The sequence below is a fragment of the Periplaneta americana genome, chromosome 1 (genome assembly GCF_040183065.1).
Source record: "Periplaneta americana isolate PAMFEO1 chromosome 1, P.americana_PAMFEO1_priV1, whole genome shotgun sequence".
In the NCBI taxonomy this organism is placed as follows: domain Eukaryota; kingdom Metazoa; phylum Arthropoda; class Insecta; order Blattodea; family Blattidae; genus Periplaneta; species Periplaneta americana.
The window spans coordinates 103,159,908-103,183,572 of record NC_091117.1 but is presented as its reverse complement, the minus strand read 5'-3'; the positions used below and the strand labels follow the sequence as shown (position 1 = coordinate 103,183,572).

General features: G+C 34.3%; 1 protein-coding gene across 6 annotated transcripts in view; it reads right to left on the bottom strand.

The window, feature by feature from the left end:
• Positions 1-23,665, bottom strand: part of Nipped-A (Transcription-associated protein Nipped-A) — a 494,348-nt gene that overhangs the window by 233,927 nt on the left and 236,756 nt on the right. For 4 of the 6 annotated variants that reach the window (XM_069825168.1, XM_069825181.1, XM_069825178.1 and 1 more), the window contains exons 28-31: positions 15,024-15,162; positions 13,256-13,389; positions 8,406-8,570; positions 673-930 (exon numbers count right to left, since the gene is read on the bottom strand). In XM_069825168.1, coding sequence (XP_069681269.1) covers positions 673-930; positions 8,406-8,570; positions 13,256-13,389; positions 15,024-15,162 — 696 coding nt within the window. The remainder of the gene's footprint in view (positions 1-672; positions 931-8,405; positions 8,571-13,255; positions 13,390-15,023; positions 15,163-23,665) is intronic. The other 2 variants (XM_069825174.1, XM_069825182.1) reach the window with 1 other exon arrangement.

The following is a 23,665-nucleotide window of genomic DNA, read 5'->3' as shown; positions in this document are numbered from 1 at the left end:
CAAGGGAAAAAATGGAACTCTCTGCATCAAAATCCACAGTTAATTCCCGATTTACCACGAAAATCGTCTGTAGCTGCATTTAATTGGCAACGGGCCATGATTGTTTGGCCAAACACCTGCATAGAATTGGAATATATCAGTCCCTTAACTATCCATTGTGCAACTCAAACCAAGAAATGGATTCGGAACACCTCAAAATCTGTGCTTCAGTGGCTGGTCATGATAATATCTTTGAAAAATATTGGAGTGCAAGAGGTCAAATGACTTTACTGTCAAATGCCTGGCATTAGAAAACAACAACAACAACTTCAATGTAATAACACCAACCATAAACTACAGGAAAGAATGAAAAACCAATCGCTACATAAAATTCTCACCAATCCGCAGCTCTGGACAATTGCATATTTGATCTACAGTGGACATTGTATATTCAGCTTATAGCTGGACACACATATTAAGAAGTAAGAAGTAAGTAAATGTGGCAATCAATTACTATGTTTTTATGGTAGCTGAGAATTTTGAAATCATAAAACAGAAACGTTAGAATAAGTTTTACTGTTTTGTTATTATTTCATTAAATATATTCTATACTACATAAACATGACTGAACAGCAATAATGCACAAACACAAAACTTAAAAATATTCTCTCAATTCAGCATTAGGAAACTGACCTTACTGATGAACACAGACACTACATTGTCTGGATTATCCTGGTCAGGAGAAGCAGGACTTCCCACCAACTTCTCTCCTTCACCTCGCTCAAAGCTTTGTGCAAAGCAAGGAATCAGCACTAACTGCAGGATTTTTGACTTGAGCTCCTGAGACATTGTGGGGCTTGGAAAGTGCTCAACAAAACGGAAGAAAGCTGATCGTTTCCATTCTACAGTGTAACTCTGTGCTACTACATTCTCCAGGAAGTCTCTGAGAAACTGCAACAACATAAAAACGACGAGTTCAAAACAATCTAATTATTCCAATATATGGTGATCACAGCAATGACGACTACTGCCATTGCTACAATCAACATCACCCTGTACAAGAGCAACAAAATCAGTAGCAAATAATTATGAACAATAAATAGTATACAAGTTTGTCCAAATTCAGTGACACACCAAAAAAACACACTTTAACAAAATATCAAAAAATAAACCCGAACAACATACACATTTACGAGTAATATTCTAGTAGGCACCAGTTGAGGTCAAATACATCATTGTAACATAACTTGAAGTGCGACAGTGTATGTTGAGAATGTCCATTCTTCCCATCTACTTAATATGTTTTGGTTTAGTTTATTTTCAAAATAAAGTATTAGTGTCAAGGATCAACTCCATTAACAGAAGTGATATTTTGTAAATTTGAGACATAACAAAATGGAAAGAGAGATAAATGTTTCTGACGCATGAATGCTTCTGTGGATATGAACACTGACTGAGATTCAAGTGTGCTCAAATAACAAGTGCCAGTATTGTTTTATGAGAACATGTATGAAGTTGGATTTGATCAAATTCCATTTGTCTTGGTGCGATAATTCTTCAGCAATATTCAGAAAAGAAATTCTTGTGTGGCCACTTGTTTATTTTTCATCTATTATATAAGTTAGGTAATAAAAGTAGTTTATGATGTAAGATTTTATCAGTGTATAAAATTCACGACTGAAGAAGTCCATATTAGATAATTGTTTTGTTTTATATATATGTGTGTGTGTCTAATGCCTACCCACTTCACTTGCGTGATTTGGGTTCTGCATACTGCAGATAGATGGCAGGACTGTGACTCATTTTCAAGTTGCACACCACTTAAGTAGAAGCTCAAATATAATTCTTAAAATCGATTTTTTTAGGATTCACACATTTAAATACAAAAGGTGCACCATCAGCCAAGTGGCCACAGCATCAGCTTTCCAAGTTCGAATCTTGGTGAATCAAAGTGGAATTTGTGGTGTGTTGGGTGGTAGGTTATTGAAAGATACTCCCATTTCCCTTACTAGCCACAGTATATGAAGAAGATACAGTAGGGACAGCTCTTGTCAGCTCCTTTAATGTTGCTGGTACTAAAATCCAGCTCGAAGTTTAGTTCTCAATGAATCCAACTATGTCACTAGTGTCAGCAAACTAACAGCTGATTTTGATTTTAATTATCAGCTGTTTAGACATGTTAAATTTTCAGATAAAACTTTATCTATTTACTGTTGTACTCCTTTGCGATATTTGTGTCTCATTGAGCATCTTCTGCGGACATCTGGAGAAAGAACTAAGGAAGAGACTAGGGAAATGCTTTGTGTGGAATGTAGCATTGTATGGGCAGAAACATGGACATTACAACGAAGTGAAGAGAAGCAAATAGACGTATCTGAAATGTGGATATGGAGAAGGATGGAGCATGTGAAATGGACAGAGTAAGAAACGAAGCTCTGTTGGAAAGAGTGGATGAAGAAAGAATGATGCTGAAACTGATCAGAAAGAGGAAAAGGAATTGGCTGGGTCACTGGTTGAAAAGAAACTGCCTTCTGAAGGATGCATTGGAAGGAATGGTGAACAGGAGAAGAGTTCGTGACAGAAGAAGATATCAGATGATAGACGACATTAAGATATATGGATCATATGCGGAGATTAAAGAGGAGGGCAGAAAATAGGAAAGACTGGAGAATGCTGGGTTTGCAGTGAAACTTTGCTCTTGAGCAGAACACTATGAATGAATGAATAAGTTTAAAGAAAATTAAAACATTTAATAAATAAACAACAATTTTGGGTAACCTGTTACAATTAGTAGGCCTAACTATAGTACCTAGGTGCAAAAATTAGGCCTAATAATTACCTATCTCAACTCTTATGACACATAACTACGTAAGTATATGGTCCAAAACATAATTTACAGTAATAATATTACAATACATATGCCATTCCATTGTTCATAATTGAAAATAAAATACCTACACCATTAGTGAAGTGCTGACAGTTTTATTCAATATCTTCATATCCATTGTATTTCGTCTTTGATCATAATATGTTGTAAAATACATACACCAGGGAAACATTTAATAAATAAACACGAATTTGAGGTAACCTGTTACGATTGAAAATGTGTGTTCACTCTATACCTGGTATATCAAATGTAGGTCTAACTACCTAGGTGTACAAAGTGGGCCTATTAATTACACTAGTCTACAAATTTTAACTTTGAAAATTGTGCCGAAATGAAATATTGTTATTATCCACATATCTGCTATACTGAATCCAAAAATGGAACCCATTTTTCAACAGCACCCTCAGATTTTCAGTTATTGCCCTTATTACACTTCTGAAAATTTCGATACTATCTAAGCAGTTCACACTTTTAATATCTAATGCAGAATGCATAAACATAATATTCCAATATTATAATAGTGTTAGTAGTAGAAATGAAGTATCCTTCATGTTATAATGATGTACATGGCTACTTACATTTACGTAGTAGAAGGCAGGCGTCGCTTTAAAACACTTTTCTTTTTGTGTTTTGTAGTATCCTCTCTTTGTAGGAACCATCAGTAATCACTCATCATAGATGGATCCCATCTCCCCTTATAGCGCTGTTCAATCTGTAAAATGTCTTGGTGAAAGCGTTCCCCTTGTTCGTCACTCACTGCATCCAAGTTTTTAGGAAAAAAATTTAAATGAGATGCAGGAAGTGAATTTTGAGAGTCATCCTGCATCCCAAATTCTTATAATTTTGAAGGAGACTCCGAACTAGTTCGTCACTATTTTCTTCCTTCTTGTTGCCCAGGAACCCATTCACAATACTTTTAAATGGCTCCCATGCTGCAAGTTCGTTTGGAGTTAATTTTTCTAAAAAAGATTGGTCACCCATCACTTTTTTAATCTGAGGTCCAATGAATATTCCTTCTTTTAATTTTGCATCACTCAAGCCAGGGAACATTCTTCGTAGATATTTGAAACCTTCGCCTGTTGTGTCCATACCTTTCACAAAGTTCTTCATGAGTCCTAATTTAATGTGTAAAGGAGGGAGATATATTTTTTGTGGGTCAACTAAAGGTTTAAATTTTACATTATGTTCTCCGGGAGTGAAATCTTCTCTTCTTGGCCATTCCTCGACTACATAGTGATGTTGAGTATCCCGGCTATCCCAGAGACATACAAAACAAGGATATTTAGTGAATCCACTCTGCATTACAAGTAGAAGACCAATAACTTTAAGATCCCCGCAAATATTCCAACAATGGTTTTTCATATTTAATGGCTTGAAGAATATGACACATGTTTTCATATGTTTCTTTCATTGCCGCACTGTATGCTACAGGTATAGAGGGAAGTTTATTGCTACTGTGTAACAAAACGGCTTTCAGTCCAATTTTAGAAGCTTCTATAAATAAGTGCCACTCTTCAGCATTATATCCAATACCTAGTTTTAACATCAGCCCATTTACATCGCTGCATGCACAAACTCCAGAACCTGTAACTATGAAAAATGGTAATAGGTCCTTATTTCTGTTTCTAAGTACTGAAACATTAGTATCTTTATCCAGCACCTTCCATTCCTGAAGACGAGATCCTAGAAGCTCAGCCAGCTGTTTCGTTAAGTAAAAATCACGTACCAGATCGTTGAGTTCTACTTGCGTTATTAAATGTGGCTTCTCTTCTTCCTCTTCATCTCGAATGTAGACATCATCCCTTGATGTAGAGGGTTGCACATCATCAGATGACAATATGTCAGATTCCGATTCTTCTTGCCATGTAGAAGGTGGAATGGGAACAGGTAAATTTTCTCCATGAGGTATTGGTTTTATAGCTGATGGAAGATTAGGATACTGAATAAGTCTCTTATTTTTTGAAGAAAATCCAGTAACATTGGTTAAGCAGAAATAACAGTCATCTTCGTAGTTGTTTTTTTCACGCCACACCATTGGTACACCGAAAGGTAAGTGCTCTTTCCTGCCCTTTAACCACTGAGTCAGTCTTGCATTACATGTTTTACAACTCACATGGGGTGCTCAGACACGATCCTGATCGCCAAGGCCGCAATTGAAATAAAATTTATATGCCATCTTAACAAGATTAATAATTTTGCGCCTCTGAGATTTCGGAGTAAACTCACCACATATGTAACAAAATATATTCGGAGGGTTTTTACAACTACACCTTTGCTTCTTCATTTCATTTCACACAGAACAACTCACTCTGCTAACAAAACTTCTACACCCGAACTGAACAAAGTACAGACTGACTGTCTTTGTTTTCATTACCAGGCACCCTCTAAGTCTATCTTATCTTTCAAGTATCAGCAAACCATAATTCAGATGTGTCAATTTAAGAGGGTCTTTGTTTAATGGATGGAAACCAAAGAAGTGCTACATATATACTAGGTATTGAGAACTGCGTATAAATTCTATATTTATAATGCTAAATTATTGAAATTTATTTCATATGTACCTTGTTAAGTGAGAATACGTATGAATACCTCAAAATTAAACTTAGGCACCTGTGGCTTCCACTAGTTTCTTCAAGCGGCCGGTAATGGAATCCACAGTCTTCTGGAGGAAGTCGCGTGGGGCATTGGTGATAGCGCCCTGAATCCGTGCTTCCAATATTCTTTATTGTCTCTGGACGGATTGTGACAGTCCTTCGTTTTACTGTATGCCACTGTCTCTGAACGAGAACAACGGAATTCCACACTTAATAGCGTGTACCAATCTGCACTCGCTCGCGAACAAACAGGTGATTGACCATCTTTGCTATTGTTGCGCGAACTGCCTCTCATGGCCACTATTTGTACTACAGACGCGTAAAAGTTCAAACTCTATTTAATGACCTATATGTACACACTATTTTCATTATGGTTCCATCGATATTAAAAATGCTGCAGCCAATTAATAATACCTAGTTACTTCCCGCCCGCACTGTATTTATGGCTATTCATAAAATGTAATATTGTTGCAGTGCTCAGAAACCTGACGTGATGGAAAAAATCTAATTACATATTCGTAATCAGCGTATCAGACTTGGTAATAATCAGCATTCTGTTTGTCGGCACAAAAAATGCTGTAGACTAGTGTTATCTATCTCAACTTTTATCACATAACTACGTAATCCTTAAATCATTATGGAGTGCTGCACTTGGAGGATAAAAATTAACTGACAACAGTTAAATTAATCCTGGTAACTTTTTTTCACTTTTCTGTTGCTGTAATAGGCTATGTTTGAATTACAATATTCTTACTTCCTTCCATTGTTGTAAAAGAAAAAAAATTAAATTGGCCTAATATGAATTTAAATTCTCACTTTCTTCCATTCTTGTAAAAGACCTTTGAGTCAGTAATACAAATTCTTAACTCCTTCATAGCTAGACACAAGAACCTTACACCAAACCCTAATTATTTATAATTTTATAAGACTCGAACTCTGGAAATAATTCCCTTACAAGATTCAAACAATGGTTTGTTACTATGTGGGCAAGAATCATTATGTATGTGAATTTTGACATTCTTTTGAATGTCTTCTTCATACATATACTAATTACTTATATCTATACACGGTTCGAACTCAGGAAATAATGTCTTCACTGAGTTCAAAGTATGGCATGTTACTATATGGGCAATGGTCATTGCTCATATAAAATTTATATCTTTTGAATCACTCTCCTTCATAGCTAGACCCAAGAACTCTATATCAACCTAATCGGGTAATTATATAGCCGAGGTTTGGCTTGGTTTCACTTATTTAGAGACGTCCTATTCAACCGATACAGTTCGAAATTTTAATGTGTATGTTAATTCCAATTTGGAAACCAAAATCACTATCAATATACAAAATATTAGGCCTGCTGTCAATAATACAAATAATCATGTAGCCCTAAGTAGAGAAATAATGGAGAGCAAGAGCGCTAATGGCTTCGTTGCCAAAGCCCAGCAGCAGCGGCAGCAGCAGCAGCATGTAGCCCTAAGTATAAATTACTAGCATGAAATAATATCCATCGCTAATATAACGTTATTAGCAAGTCAATTATCATTGTTGATGTTCATACTTCACCAAAACTGACACCATTATCTCTTATGTGGCTCATCAACCATCGACTTGAATGTTAGCAACAATTTTACTAGTGAATATTTTCAGAATGTTTACATACGGAAGTTATGATTATTATGGTTATGTTGCCATTCCTTTGCATCATGTCTTTGAAATTGTTAAAAAATGAGTAATAAATGTTCTCAGTTTATATTAAATTATGCCAACCCTATCAGATATCATATATATATATATACTGTATATATGCAGAACCATTTGGTGGAGATTCCACATACTTTACCCTGTTTTGTGATATGTGCACTCAGAATTCGTTCCAGCGAAATAAGCTAGCTGTCCCTACTGTACCTCTTTTATACTGTGTATTGGCATTCTATCTTTGCTCCATTAATCATCATCATCACCATGTGGTGCTATGCAGTTCACCTCTCATGGTCTACAATGGTAATATAGCTTTGGCACATCGTTCATACATTGGGACACTTAGACACTTAAATGAGTAACACAAAGTCAAATACCCACCACTAGTACTGCATTATTTATTCTAAGTGACGTTGCATAAAATCTCAGAGATCGTACACTACAACGTTTTAAAGATTTATGGTTCATTGTTATTATGATCAAAAAGGTGAATGGAGAAGTTCCACAAGGGCTAACAAGCAAATATTCTCTTGGGGGCAGAAAAAAAAGTTATTTTCTTTTCTTTCACCATATTACTAATGTCAAAAAAGTGCTTATGCAAATTTTGGCTATGAGCGCAATTACAAGGATCCCTCCAGAAAGTACATTTCCATGGGGCCATTTAGAGAAAGAAAAAATTTCATGGGAAGATTTATTGGAATGGGTACAGATATTGTTGAGCTATTTTTCAACATATTCCTCACTGGAATTAAAACGTCTGTTATACCATGGGATCAACAGGTAGGTGCAGACGGCTGCCACACACTGGTTCCGATCCCAGGTGGCAGACTTCTACGATATAGGGTTACAAAAATTGATCCCACAGTATGACAAATGCCTCATTTCCAGTAAAGAATATGTTGAAAATAGTTCAACAATATCTATATCTGTTCCAATTAATCTTTCCGTATTCTGTAAACGACGCCAGGGAAACTTACATTTTGGGGGCTCCAGTAATTGCACTCAAGAGACCAAAACTTGTATAGGCACTTGTTTTGACATTATTAACATGGTGGAAGAAAAAAAATTAACTTTTTTATCTGCCCCCATGAGAATGTTTACTTGTAAGCATTAGAACCTAACAAAAAATCACGTTCATGTTTACTAGGTTTTAATTGAATTTATATTTACTCATTTATTTAAAAAACCCATGCAATGAGCAAATGATTGGCATATGCATACATAAATGGACACTAATTACTAGTTACCTGGAAGTCAGGTATGAATCGATCACATAGTGCCCGTAGTAGTTGGAATAAAAGGTCAATGTCATTAGGGTGATGGCAGAAGAAGTGGAGAAGAATCTTGACAATGAGCTTTGGTTCCTTCCAGTGCTGGTACTCCACACAGTCCACCTTCCTATGGAGCTCCTGCTGGTGGACATACAACATGCATACATTTCAACAAATGTGCAAATGGTCTATACTTAAATCCAATTTATGAAAGAGCATTTTCTTAAATAATGTACAAAAATTTGTTTGTACACTGTGTCCCGTAGAATCACTACCACAAAGAAATATGAATCTCTTGTCACTCAGTGAATTTAGAAATATGTTTCTCATCTTGCCTTATGTACAAACTCTCCAAGTTTGGTAACAATGAAAATTATGACTCTAGTGTGCATGCGCAGGGTATGACAACACATAGAGTTAAAATGGCAGAATTCATGGTACAGCACAAAGTGAATTGTTGTTACTGGTTAGCCAAATTGAAGTTCCCAATTGCAGTGCAAAGACGATTTAGGCAGGAATATGGTGCAAATGCTCCAGAGTGTCATACCATTGTGAAATTATATAATCAGCTGTTGGAAACAGGCTCTGTGTTAAGGAAGAAGGTAAGCGGCAAAAAAGCAGTGTCCGCAGCTAAAGTTGAAGATTTTAGGCAAGCAGCCCAAGGAAATCAATTCGATGGGCCAGTTCAGAGCTGGGTATTCCGAAGTCAACTGTTCACAACATTGTCCATAAAAGATTGTGACTTAGAGCATACAAAATCCAACTTGTGCAAAAACTGCAGCGAAATGATAAATCCAAACACCGAGTTCGCTAATGCAGTGTTATTATCCCGCAATGATGATGACAATGGATTCCTCGACCATGTTGCATTCTCAGACAAAGCAACTTTTCACACGTGTGGTAATGTGCATCGCCATAACTGTAGAATATGGGGAGAAGAAAACCCAGTGTCGTAATGGAATATGAACGTAATAGCCCTAAAGTTAATGTGTGGTGTGCTTTGACTTGTAATACTGTGATTGGACCTTTCTTCTTTGCTAAAAGCACAGTGACAGGGACAACATACCTAGATATGCTGGAGAACTATGCAGTCTCGCAAATACTGGATGAGTTCTTCTTCCAGCAAGATGGAGCCCCTCCACATTATGCCAATCAAGTTCGAAACTACCTCAACACACAATTTCCAAACAAGTGGATCGGAAGATCAAGTCCCATTGAATGGCCTCCAAGGTCATCAGATTTGATCCCCTTAGATTTCTTTCTTTGGGGATATGCATTGTTTATTGAACTCCAGTACAGGACTTGGCTGACCTCCGAAGGCGGATAATAGACGTTTGTGCTTCCGTCACACCCGTTGCTTACGTGATTACACAAGCTGGCGCATAGCACGATCGAGAGTAGGTCTCTGTGAGTCATGACAATTTCTGCCACTAGGTTCGCCTCTCTGCCCTATGAAATGATGAATAGTACCATTACAAAGCATTGTGCATCGTGAAAATAGTTCGATTAATTGTGCATTACTCATTGAGTACGAATATTACAAATATGCCAAGCATATTACAGTGTTATTTGAAGTTTGTTCAGCTAAGTTATATTCGAAAATTGTCTGTGTTTTGCTATGTGAAGAACTCTGTACCAACAGGTCGTATCTTTATAGGTTAAGGTAAATGTCAAAGTTCTCTCATATAACAAGCAATGCTATGTTAAAAGTGGCGAATTGCATTTTCCGACTCTCGAATGATGTGACCCGAAATGTAAAATAATTTCATGCATTGTTTCACTTACCAAGCATTACTGATATAGGCCTAATGAAAATGTGAACGACGTGATGTAAACATTGAAGATAATGTTGTTACTGTTTTCCCTTTCTCTTTTAGAAAATACCGACAAAAGTAATGAATTATTTTCATGCTGTACTTATTAGGTAATTAATGCATATTTGTCTGTATTTTAGACCTGTGTATTGTTACGTAATTATCAGTGAATTAGGTAAGAGAACTTAACAAGGCTAGTATGAGATTAGGTAATGCACCTCAAACTGGTAACTAATGGCTGCTGCGAAATAGGCTGAGGTGGTTATCGTGTGAATCAAATTATATCTAGAATATCTAGTTTTATTATATACGGATACGTGAAGTTTTTTTTTTTGTTTTTTTTTTTTTTTGTTTTAGCATGTGTTTGTAATTTTGTGAGGTTATGTCTAGCCTAATTTCTTTTTATTCTTGTATCATTACCAATACATTAATTTATTTTATATTCATTTCAGGTGTTACGGAGGTGTTACATCTATGGTGGCAACTCTACTTATTTTAAGATATGAAGTAACAGTATATATTCAACTTCATCATTTGCTAAAAATTAAAGAAAACTGTATGTCTTCGACTCATTCCATCGTCATTTCTTCTTATGTATGTGAACCACGTTCATTCTAAAAGTGCTACATTAAATGAACACTATAGACAACGTGATGGAACAATTTACAAGTTACTGTTAAAGTGCTCAACATTTTCAAGTGGTGCTATACCCATTGTTTCAAAATGTACATACATATTTTTACATTTCTATAAGAGGTGTCATAAATTATTTGAGCATATTTGTAAATTCTTCACAATTAATTCTTCTAATTAAGACCATAAAGTAATGAAATAATATAGCCTAGGCCTATATGTGATTTTATACTACCGGTATTGATGTTTATCTTGGTAAATTAATCCAATTTCACAGTGTTGTCTTTTGTATTGTGGTTCATAACAATTATAACAGTATGAACGTGGAAATGTTTTTAAAATAATAAATTCTAGCTCATGATTTTAAGTGGTCGTTTCAATGGGAGGTTATATTGGAAAGATGATCACAAATGGATAATTTACTGCAAGATACAAGAACTGAATATAAGTGAGTGTTCCGTTGAAAGTGAAAGTGAAAATTTCGTTTTACAAGAGCTAAGTAGGCGTAATATTTATTTTAGAAATTATTTGAAAGCTACAGAATATGAAGAATAGACCTGTAACCATAGAAATCAACTGCGAATGGTGAGTGGCCAGGTTTCATTAATAATTGAAAGGAAGTAAAAATTATTTTCTTCTTATCACCCTGTTTTCAATATTTAAATTTAAGCACCTTTCTCTTCCTTGTTATTTCGTGAGAGATTACTTCATACTATCACGTAAGCTAAATTTTTACTGTACAGATAATAAAAATTACATACATAAGTAGGCTACTTGAATACTGACGATACAAACTTCATATACATACCTCATCAGGTATATTCAAGAAGACATCTAATGTACTGTAACCAGCACATGATTAAAATACTGATCAGATGTCCAACAGTTTCTCACTGCACTCTTCACTTCAAAAGTTTGGCACATAGTTAATGAAAATCTTGATCAGGAAATCATTCATAAAAAAGTTAAATGTACACGTTTAAAACTTTCCTATAACATAGGGCATCCTCATTGTTACTTTTAAATTTTAGGAATGTGCGCTTATAACTGTATCACAATCTGAAATAATCATAATATTTATAACACGAGGGTCCTTGTAGATAGTCAGTTCCAGTGTTCTATATGTAATTAAGAAATGGCCCAGTTTGTTGCACTTTCAGCACTTTTCTATTTAGGGGCTTCTGATTAAGTTTCCTAATCACTTCGTATTTACTGGAAATATCTTTGGCAATATTGTCCAGTAGTGGCTTCACAAGTTTTCCCAAAAGAAAGAGGGACATTTCCTCATCTTTACATGTGTCGCACTTCAGTTCTTGCGAAAATCTTGGCTTCAGAAAAGAATACTACAGCGTTTACTATTACTATGCTCAATAGATTAATCAGTAGGCTTATAGAAATGTTTTCACCACTGCAAGAAAAAATCGCGTAATAATTATACTTCTCAATTATTGTGACGTTCGTATTTTTTTAAAAGAGAGGGAAAAGTTACGCCTTCTTGCAAATGCTTAATTATGAATTCAAGGAAATTAAAGATAATGCAGTACCTTAATTAGTTGCAATGTCTTAATTAATAACAATATTAATAATATTAGGTGAAAAGGGTAGGCTATAGTGCGTATATGTAAGATGTCAAGTTAATTTATTTCCGGAAATGTTTGGTGTATGAACTGAAGTACAGAGCAGACAGTCCCTCAGTTTATATGTAATATGTTTTAATATCAAGAATGACAGCCTTTTATTGTAATATAATTGAGGAGTAGAAGTTTGCAAATTACGTCTATTGTCCATAAAATATTGTACGAAGCATTTAATAAGCAATTGTGAGTCCTTTAAATGTCCCAAATGTCAATGTCTTTTAAGTGTTCTGCTATGAATATATAGGGCAGAACAGCGCTCCGAGCGGCGGAATTGGCATTACGAGGGAACCACTTCAGACTCGTTTTTCAAGCTCTATGCGCCAGCTTGTGTAATCTCGTAAGCAACGGTCACACCTGTAATGCTGCGGAACACATGGAGGGAGATAAAATATCGTCTTGATATTGTTCGGGCCACCAGAGGCGCACATGTGGAGATCTACTGAAACTTGGTGTGTTTTTCTAACATAAAATCTAAATCCAATTATTCTGTCACTATTAGTTTAGGAGATATTCAGATTTATTTGTGGTAGCGATTCTATGGGACACACTGTATATGGACAGAGGGCTTTAGAAAGCAAAGAATATTTAATTTATTATTGTTTAATCCCAAGACTTTCTTTATTAACACATATCAATTTTAGGTTTACTGAATTAATTTATGTCTTAGGTTCAGCACATATTCCCTCAAGTATAACTGCACAGTAGCCATCAACACGCGATAAATTCATAAAAAGTAACATACCTGGTACTGATCATCACACCAGATCTGTTTATATGCGTTGACAAGTTGGTGCTGTGATGAGAGCCACTGGTCATCCAGTTTAATAAGCAGTGAAGTAATGCGTATACTCTGGTATTGCATTTCTGCCTTATCAACTGAAATTAACGCAAAATCCCACAATTAACAGTTATTTCCTAAGGTTTATAATTGTGTCGAATTTTAAAACACTCTACCAGATTAATCCTGGACCAGAAGTCACATTAATGTTACACCTCACATTATAAAAAGTTTTAATCAAAATCGTAAGCATTTCCATGATCTTCAATTATTGTTGAAATGGGATAATAAGAAAACATTTCAGACTTCTAACTTCAAAGTGTGCATCATTCTTTCCAGACACTTATCTCATAGACTTAGGCTATCCTTCAAACTGAATTTATTCTCTTATAACATTTTGAGATTAATATTATGTCATTAATCTGCTTTCATATTTGTGTTACAAATCACATTTCTTTGACAGTTCTTAGGGACAAACTTAAAGAATTCATGAAGATACTTGTAAATCTGTTAGCTGAATGTTAAATAACATTGATATTGTTCTTAAAAGCATGAACGTTAAAACGAGGTTTTACTGTATGTATACCCTTTGACATCGAAATTGGTTGCTGTTCAGAGACTGTCCCACTTCAAAATAGCTCGGGAATCATCGTATATGTCATATTTACATGCATGTCTTTCACGTAGAGAGATTCAAAGTCAGGTCTTGGGAACGAGAAGAAAAAGCTCTATCGCTAAGCCATAAAGACTTTATAGGGAATACGTATATCATTTTGAGACATACATATGTCATTGCTACAACTTGACTTTATCTTTGGATCTCAATGCTTAATACATTCCCATGTGAATTGCTTATTCACCTAAATGACACCTAGACAAATTCATGCTACAGGAGAGCGGCCATTTCCCATGTCAAAGGGTGTACATTAGTTGGATAATGACTTCCCTCATAAGGAATAAGATTTCGATATCCTGCAGGTCGTATGAGATTTGTGGTGGAAAAAATATTGGAGGTGAGGTTTTTCTTTATTTTCTCTATCATTTCACCATTGTTCCATAAATATTACATCACCATTTTAAACAGATTCTATAGAGTGAAGGGGACACTAAATATAAACAAAATTTTACTTTTAGGAACATTTTCTTAATACATTGAATAACTGCACACCTGCATACACTCGCTCTTTTTTTCGTCCGAACTTCTGATTTTGAATAAGTACAAAAACCGTTATTGTGTTAAACAGAGGCTGTATATTCACTAAATTTGATACAATATTAATAATAAAATTATCAGTAATTACTTCTTGTAGTTGTTTAATATCAACACAAATAGTAATATATGAATTACATATTACAATATTCATAAGGAAATTTGTAACGAAGTGGTTGACATTCTATTATCCAAGATGGTAAAGTTCGAATATTGTTAAACAATATCTCATATAGAATCTTCAATGAAACCCAAAGAGAATTAACCTTAAGAGTTTGAATTTCTTTTATGTGTGAATCCTATAGAAAGGGGATATCTTAATTACATTTATTCATATAAATACAGAAGGCAATTTATTATCACAATCTTCCATCAGTTAGAGCATCATATTTTTATTTTAATAATAATAAGTAATAGCAAATGTGTTAATTTTACTTCAGATTCTACAGGAGGGAGAGAGTTGCAAATTTGAAGTTTTAATGTTGTTAACATAAGTCACTAGTAGAATGTCTCACACTATACCTGGCTGCAGAGGTTGTTGAGAACTGTTTCCCAGAGCAAGATTAATAAGACGTGTGCTGCTATTTTGAAGAACATCTCGGAAAGGTTTTCCATCCTTATGCTTGATCATGTATTCCAAGTAGCGACTCCACTGCTGATCCTGTGTACACATTTATTATATTAAGTCCTGGTTTGAATCAAATAAGCTGTCTAACAAATTTTAGTTATTAGGTTTACTGAAATGTTATGAGGACTGCCAGATAAAATCTGATACCAATGGAATATAAAGATCTAAAATCGTATTCTATTTTAAAAAACAAAAATAATTTTGAAAATTTTAAATAGTTAAAAAAATTCATGCTTTCTAATAAAAAATGCTATTGTCTCAAAGTCATTGTTCAACCTGAATATTCCTCTAAAAGAACCTCACTGAAGATCTAGTATGCTATTTGGACTCATTATTCTACAGAATATATGGATAATACAATGAAGATGCATATTTTTACTTGTTATTATACAAAGCATAAAGCAGACTTGGACAAACGTGACTCAAATAAGCCAGCATGTTCGCAATATTCATTCAATATGATGACTAGAGACCCTTAAATTTCGTGAATAAAATGCTTAAATTTCTTGAGTGACAACGGTAAAAATTCTCGAGTAAAATAATTAAATTCTTGGCTGAAAAAGGAAAATTCTTGGGTTCTGTGATCATCTATACCTGAATTAAAACAGCTCAGCATGCTACAGGTACTGTTTAGAATTTTATTAGTAGGTGAGAAACAGTAGCTTCTCAATGACTAGTATGTGAAACTCTATTTAATTTTAATTCAGGTATAGAATAAAAATAAAAAAACAAATGTATGTTTAATCTACTCATTAATTATTACAAACAAAAATTATAAGCCTACATTAACAAACTCTGTTTACTTTCATAGTTATAAGATGATAAGAGTTCCAAGTTTGTTATGCTAGATTTGTTCTCCAGTTAGCTAAAACATAGGTGTTCACGGATATCGTCGTTACATCACCAAAGAAACGGTCAGCATTAATTTTCTTGGGTCAGCATTGCATTTTATCCATAATGGCGTGGTACTTTGTTTATAGCGCAAACATATTTGTTTTGGTACTGTGTTAATAAATTCCTGAATGTGGGAGGGGGGGAAGCGTGGGGAATAATGGCTTTAATTTACGATTTTTCACTACATGCTATTAAATTTCTCGAGTAAAAGTAGAAATTCGCTGACCCAGATAAATTTTAAAAAATTCGCGGGTACTTGATGTGTCGAAATACACGTAAATATGTTACAAATTACATAAGAACAGGTTTCAAAACATTTTGCAATGTTTTTAAATTTTCGCGATTTTTGCGAGTCACAAAATTTGAGTGTGTCTAATGATGACGTAAGCATAATACAACTCATTGCTTGCACTGCAGGCAGTATGAATTTTTCTCTGGCAAATGTCCCACAATTACCCATCCCTGATACAAAGTATTATGACACTGAAAAAATTGATTTCTAGATTTTTGAGGAAATAAATATTTTAAGCATTGCTGGCACCAAAATTTTTTGTTTTGTACATGCTGTCTGTCTGCCTACAGACATTTCTCCAAAATTATTTGTGAGTTTTTATGAAAAATAATAACTTTTTATTAAAAAGTTAATAGATCTTTATTTGGAATCAAAAACACACATTGTTGATCCATTCCCAGATTCATCAGATGATTTTCGTGAGTTTTTATACTGTGTGAAATAAAATTAAAAACTGAAATGGTAATGTTTTCGTTTTGTTTTATTATCATTATGACCCAACACTCCAATTGACCATTAATGATCTATTATGTTAATCCTCCAGGTAGGTGCATTTGCAAAACACTCCAACTGACTATGCCAACATTCACTAAATACCAGGTTTCGTCCTAAACAAGCCTCCTCTGTGCAATGCCAGCTAGTGAATGGGAAGTATTAAATGATAATGAAATGGAGAACAGATGGAATGTCCTTTTTTTCAATTTGTTTATTTTACAACACTTTATCAACTGTGATGGTTATCTAGCATCTGATGAAATGAACATTGTAATTCCAGTGAAATGAGTCCAGGGTCCAGTGCTGAAAGTTACCTAGCGTTTGCTCTTAAGGGACTGAGGGAAAACCCTGGAAAAAACCAGGTAACTTGTCCAAATCAGAATTTGAACCTGGGCCCACATGTTTCACGGTCAGACATGCTAACCATTACTCCTCAGTGGTGGACCAGAAATGATGTTGATTCCTAACATGAGGAAATGGAAGAACCTTGGGAAAAACCCAATTGCGACCTTGTTAGCCCAAATGTCACTATGAACACTTTTCAAAGAAAAATCCCAGGTATAACCAGGACTCAAATCCAGACATGCACGACAAGTGATGGTATACATCACACAATCACAACAAGGAATAGGTGAAATTGTGTATCAATGGAAACACACTTTCCTAAGTGAAATTGATTATTATATACAAGTTTTTTTGCAAAGAAATCTATGTTCCATCTTCGTGACATACTCTCTTTTTATATTGTACATTTTAGCCATCATCATCAGAATAGCATACTACCATAGTTACAAAGAACTCTGGGGATCCTATATGAGATTATTCTTGAAAGACAGTGTTTCCAGTTTATTTGATACTGATGCATGTATTCCAGAAATGACTTGATTTTGAGTTCTTACAAAATATCAGTGGTCCTTTCTAGATACGATTTAGTGTACCCGACTGTTCTGAGCATGAATTGCATTTTACAAGCTGTTATTCTTCCCATAAGATTTCTTCAATGCCCTTGCTTTGCTGCCATAGCTTAATATAGATCGTGGTAAGATACTGTACAAGCAACATCTGGTATACGTTTGTATAAGAGATGGTTTCATAATTCTATTTATAATTCCTGTAGTTCTGATGTAATCTGTTCATTTTCTCTGGTAGGTCCATTTCTTCAAGAGTAGAGACATTATAGCTAAGATAATAAAAATGATTTCTTCTTTCGAGTATCTTATTATTAAAACAAATTTTACTTTGTACTGGTTTCTTCTCACGAAATACCACAATTTTTGTTTTGTCTGTTGATATTTTCAAAGTATATTTGGCTGCTAATGTCTGTAGGGTATAAATGGATCTTTGCAAGTCATCTTCTGAAAATACTCAAGGGCTGCTAAGTCACTGACTAAGAGGATTCAATCCAGTTTCAAATGTCTATTTATTGGTGTGTATCCATGTCGTGTTTACTTCCAATCTTTTATTTTTCTGTTCATGTAGATGATGAAGAGGACTGGCGATAATTCACAACCTTGTCTAACTCCAGTATTGATTTTTTTTTTTAATTCAGATATATTTCCCATCTGGTTTAAATTATATTACATTCACTTTATATATTTTATAAATATTTTGCATATACTGTTGTAGGACATTATCATACGCTAAATCTATAGTAATTTATTCTATTCACTCTGTCGAAAGTTTTACTCTACAAAAGCTATATGTGTCTTGTATTTTGAATAGTATCAACGTAAAGAATCTGTCTTTACAAGATCTTCCTTTCCTAAACCCATTTTTTCTTCTCAAATAAAGTTATAAAATCTTCACATATTCTTTACAAACTTGAGAAATCTCTGTAAAAGCTTCTGAATTGAATATTTATACAATTTTTTATTTATAAAATCTTGCCCAGGAGCTTTGTTGATTTTTAAGTTTTCAATAATTATGGTTAATTCAACCATAGTAATAGCTTCTGAGCCAATATTATCCGAGTATTGTGGCTGTGTCAGTAAATTATGAAAGTAGGTACTCCAAGTTTCTTTTGAAATACAGTTTAGATGGGCATTTCATTTTCTTTTGCTGTTTAAGACTTCATATACTTTAGGTTGAGGACTAGTTATGACAATTTCTAAGAAAGATATAAACTTTGTCCCAGCTTTCTCCGAGTCTCTTACATACTTCTCTTTTAGTTATTGCTCTTTTCTTATGGTATTCTACTTTATTTTCAATACTCTTTATAGATAAAAATTTTTTTGTATGCATCCTGTTTATCCTCAAATTACTTTTTCAATATTTTCATTCCACATCCTTAATCCTTCCTTCTCATTTCATTTATATTTTTTACATAAGACTTTCGTTTGCTGCTTGTTTTAAAATGTGTTGAAGATTAAGCCATTCATCTTTCCTTCTCATTTCATTTATATTTTTTACATAAGGCTTTTGTTTGCTGCTTGTTTTAAAATGTGTTGAAGATTAAGCCATTCATCTTCTATGTCTTCATTTATCAGTGTTTCCTGGACCTGTTTATCTAGTTTGTTTTTGTATAACCATGTTATAATGGGGTCTTAAAAGGGGCTTACTTGATATGAATAATCCTTATTATCAATTTTTCTGAAGTTGCTTATTGTTTTATTCCTTCTTGGTCTCATGCTAATTGGGCAGACAGTAAGATAATGATATGACTCGATTCCTGCTCCTCTGTAAGCTATTGCGTCTAGTATCATATTGGCTATTGCACAGCACAGCAATTCCTAACCTGTGGTCTGTGGACTCCTGGGGATCAGCAATAATTTGAATGAGTCCGTGGATCAAGGTATTTTAACTGTTCTCTGATTTTATCAGTTTACTGGAATACTTTTTATTTATCTCAGACTATTGAAACACAGAGTTTAACAGGAATGAATTCGTCTGAGAGACGTCTCTTGGCTTATAAGTCTTGCGTATAAATATGAAAATTTTAGTTTTTTAAATTCCAATCTTTAGAGTCCAATTTTAATTCTGTTCATCATTCATAAGACTGAAGCAACGATAAAGAAATTAAAGTTATGGTTTCACTGAGTTATCAATAGAAAGTCTGATTCATTTCCCATGCTCAGTGACTTTCTAGCAACACATCTTGATGAACTCTTGTCCGATATCTTTGAAAGTATGAAAATGTCTTCATTAAAGGAGCAGTCCGCGACAAAATTCCATATTTCGATTATATTATAGGATGTTTACCAAAGTAATCCTTGGATTAACGGCGTTTGTCCCATCGCTCTACTGGCCAGTTTTTCCAAGTAATGTTTAATTTGGCTTAAATGTTAAATTAACAGCTGGTTTATTTTTAACGTTTTTTAAGATGTTTTCCGTTTTTTCAACATAATTTTGTTTAAAATAACCAACATTTAACTTTAGCTGTCGTTAATATTATTCTAACTACTCAACAGCAGTTGGTAATGATTTTGCATATATAAGACAACTTCTTATTGGCTGATATTATTATTTAAATTCTGTACTGTAGAGTAAGTCATGAAATATGTGTAAAATCATAACCTGTTACAGTAGCCATGATTCATACAGTACAGAGAATTGATAAATGAAAGTTGCATTGACTACTATTGAATAATAATAATTATTATGAGCGTGGTTATATTTTATAATGCTAAATATGAATTTCTGTTTAGAAAAATCTCAGCATTATGACCACCAGGTGACAATAATTACACAAATGTGTGTGTAGTCAACTGTACACAAAACCCCGAGGAGAATTCCGTATCATATAAAATTCTCTAATTCAGGTCCATGTATAAATTATATGTAATTTCGTCCTAAAGAAGCAATTGCTGCTGAAACATTTTATTATTTACTCACTGCGTATTTTGAAGTACTATTGACATCGGTTATAGTTGAAGAGCCAGTAACATAGAATCTAGAGTTAATAGTAGTTGGTGAACTGGAACAAGTGGCCTATTTCTGTTTGTAGGATATTAAAATCTGACTTCCAATTTCTTGCCACGTTGAGATCGCACATTTTCTCAATATTAAATGGATAATAGCTCAGCATCGAAATAAGCGTCAGTATGATAATCAGTTGACTTATAAAGATTATCTTCCCTATATAAATATTCCAAAATATCTTTTAAATTATATATTACCAGTCTTATGGCCGGTTTCACAAAGCTTCATTAAGGTTTTAATGATTCATTAATTTATTTACTGGTTCATTAAATCATTTTTATCTCTCACCAAACATCTTTAGCCTAACGAACCAGTAAAATTATCATTAAATTTAGTGATAGAAATTTCCGTCTTTAAATTTTTAATTATTCATTAGTTGCAATATAAAATGGCGGAATGTTTCGAAGCAGAATTGTTATATCTGGAACTGCTCGAAAATTAAGAGTCAAATGGAGATAATGTTAACCATTTAAAAACCGATCATTTTGAAAATTTGAATGACACAAAAATTCACAAAAGATACCGCGTCACGAAGATCGTGGTACCGGTACTCAAAATTTTAGAAGAAACTAGAATATCATAAAAACGGCTGAGACAAAGCTGAAACTAGTCAACTAGGTAACATACAACTGAGTTTTATTTTAAGACATGAAAGTGATTATTATAACTACATACCGGTACCTAAGAAATATTAGTAATTTAATACATAATGTGCATTCAAACATAACAAAACTTAATTGGTATATTAACTTTCATTTATTACAATTATATTATAGCTAGCGATAAGATACGTTTGCACTGGCTTTAAAACAGAAGCGAAAGAGCTGGATTCTTGGAATTTATAATTGTTTTCTTTCCGATGGAAATTTAATTTTCCAGCAGGATAATCAACCCGCGCACACTGCCATAAACGTTCAAAGACGGTTCACGGAAAAGCATGAAAAAGAGGAGGATTGACAAATATCGAGACATCCCACCTCAAAATCCAGATCAGTTCTGGGATCAAGTTCTGGCTACCTGGGAAGATTTCGCTAAGGACCAGAACTATTTCCGCGATCTGGTGGACTGAATGCCCCGAAAATGCCAGGCAGTGATAGAAGCCGGTGGCATGTGGACAATGTATTAGATCCACATGTGTATTTCTTTTATTCTTCTTTAATTTGTTTGTTTATCTTTGTTTTATTTCGGGAAGAAAATTGATCTCCCAAGAGTTTTTTAAATTCTCCTAGTGGAGCCAGAGTTGCGAAATAATTCGTTCCACTACACAAAATTTAAAAAATGAAGAAAGGTATCATGTATAAAAATTAATTACGTTAATAAAAAAAAGTTATCACCGAGAATCGAACACGGACCCCACGGATGGGAAGCCAACTCGATACTGACTGCTCCATCTGAGAGCGATGACGTAACCAGCGCGACAAGGCACATATAGCTGCTCAGCTTGAAGTCTATGGAGACTGCGCACATATAAACGTACTCGTATAAATATTTTAATGTTCAGTACTAGTTAAGGTTTCATTTGGACTGATTTACTGAAGCTTGGTGAAACTGGCCCTTACTCTAAACATTCCTCAAAGAGAAGCATAAGATATTATTTTCACAACTTTTGTCTGAACAGCTGTGGTGTTATCCGCCATGTTTAAGTGTTTGTTAAATGAGTTAACGGCCTGAAATCCTACATTTAAAGTTAACAAACGGTTAAGAATCTGTTAAGCCAAACTGGTGTTGAACAAATGGAAAAACTGTATTTAACAAACTGTTGAAGGTTTAACAGTCATTAAGTGTTCTAACAATACTTGGACAAACCGGCCATACGCCTTTTAGTTTGCAAAATATTAAAGGTCTTACTGCAAGCTCTGACGTTATAACCACTGATCGCTTCATAAGATTCCGTTTGACATACAGCGTAGAATGCGTAAATATATATTCATACGTTAGTCAGTTATTATTAACACATTTAGGACCTATCACATGCATATACTGTAATAATAATAATAATAATAATAATAATAATAATAATAATAATAACTTACCCATTTTGAATTTCGTATTCATAGTGATTAGAACAACTTGGTTCTGGTAAGGGTTCAAACTGAAAAGGCTTAATATGTCGATCCATTATAACCTAATTCAATGCCTTCACTGAGTGAGTGAATGTATGTGAGACGTGAAATATTCGTTATGAATGGATTGCAAATACGTGTTTATCTCACGTCCACAATAAATTAGTACATGGTTTATATTATTCTATTGCGTCATAGTTGTTGAGTCACACAGTTTAGGCACGAAGCTATGATTGGGGGAACCTCTAAAACATGTGGATCATCGAATTGCGGCAGTTGATAACCAGAACTACTTCCAAGACATTTTTCTGTAAAGTATCTTCTCTCCACGCATTTTCCTTCGACCCATCGTTTAGTGGCTTTAGAGTACTGGAGTCTGGAGCCAGTTACATCTCTTTTCACGTTGTAATTATGGTCCATTATCGCAATCATAGTTCTTGTTATCATTCCACCATATGGAAAGTGTTTTCTCTTAGGAGTGTAAAGCAATCTCTCGCTATGGTATGATTCAAATTTGCTGGTGTGACAAAATTGATTTAGGTCTTTTAAAATGGCAGGGTTACATATAACTTTTTTCAGAGCATTGTAATCGCTGGATCCAGGTTCGATCCAATCCCTCTCACTATTGTATGGGTGAATGTGTGTACATTTTTTATTATGTCTCTGTTTCTCCCCATTCGTGTATATTACAAACATGATTTAATACAGAAATGAATCTGTCTTCTAAGTCGTCAGAATCACCTTCACATGTAGCACAAGACCACATAGGTGATTTATGATGCTCTCTTTCCACATTTGTGCGGTGGCTTTAAGCTTTTTGCCATGTGCCAAATGTCAAATTGATAGCCCATCCATTCATATTTGGTCCTTATCA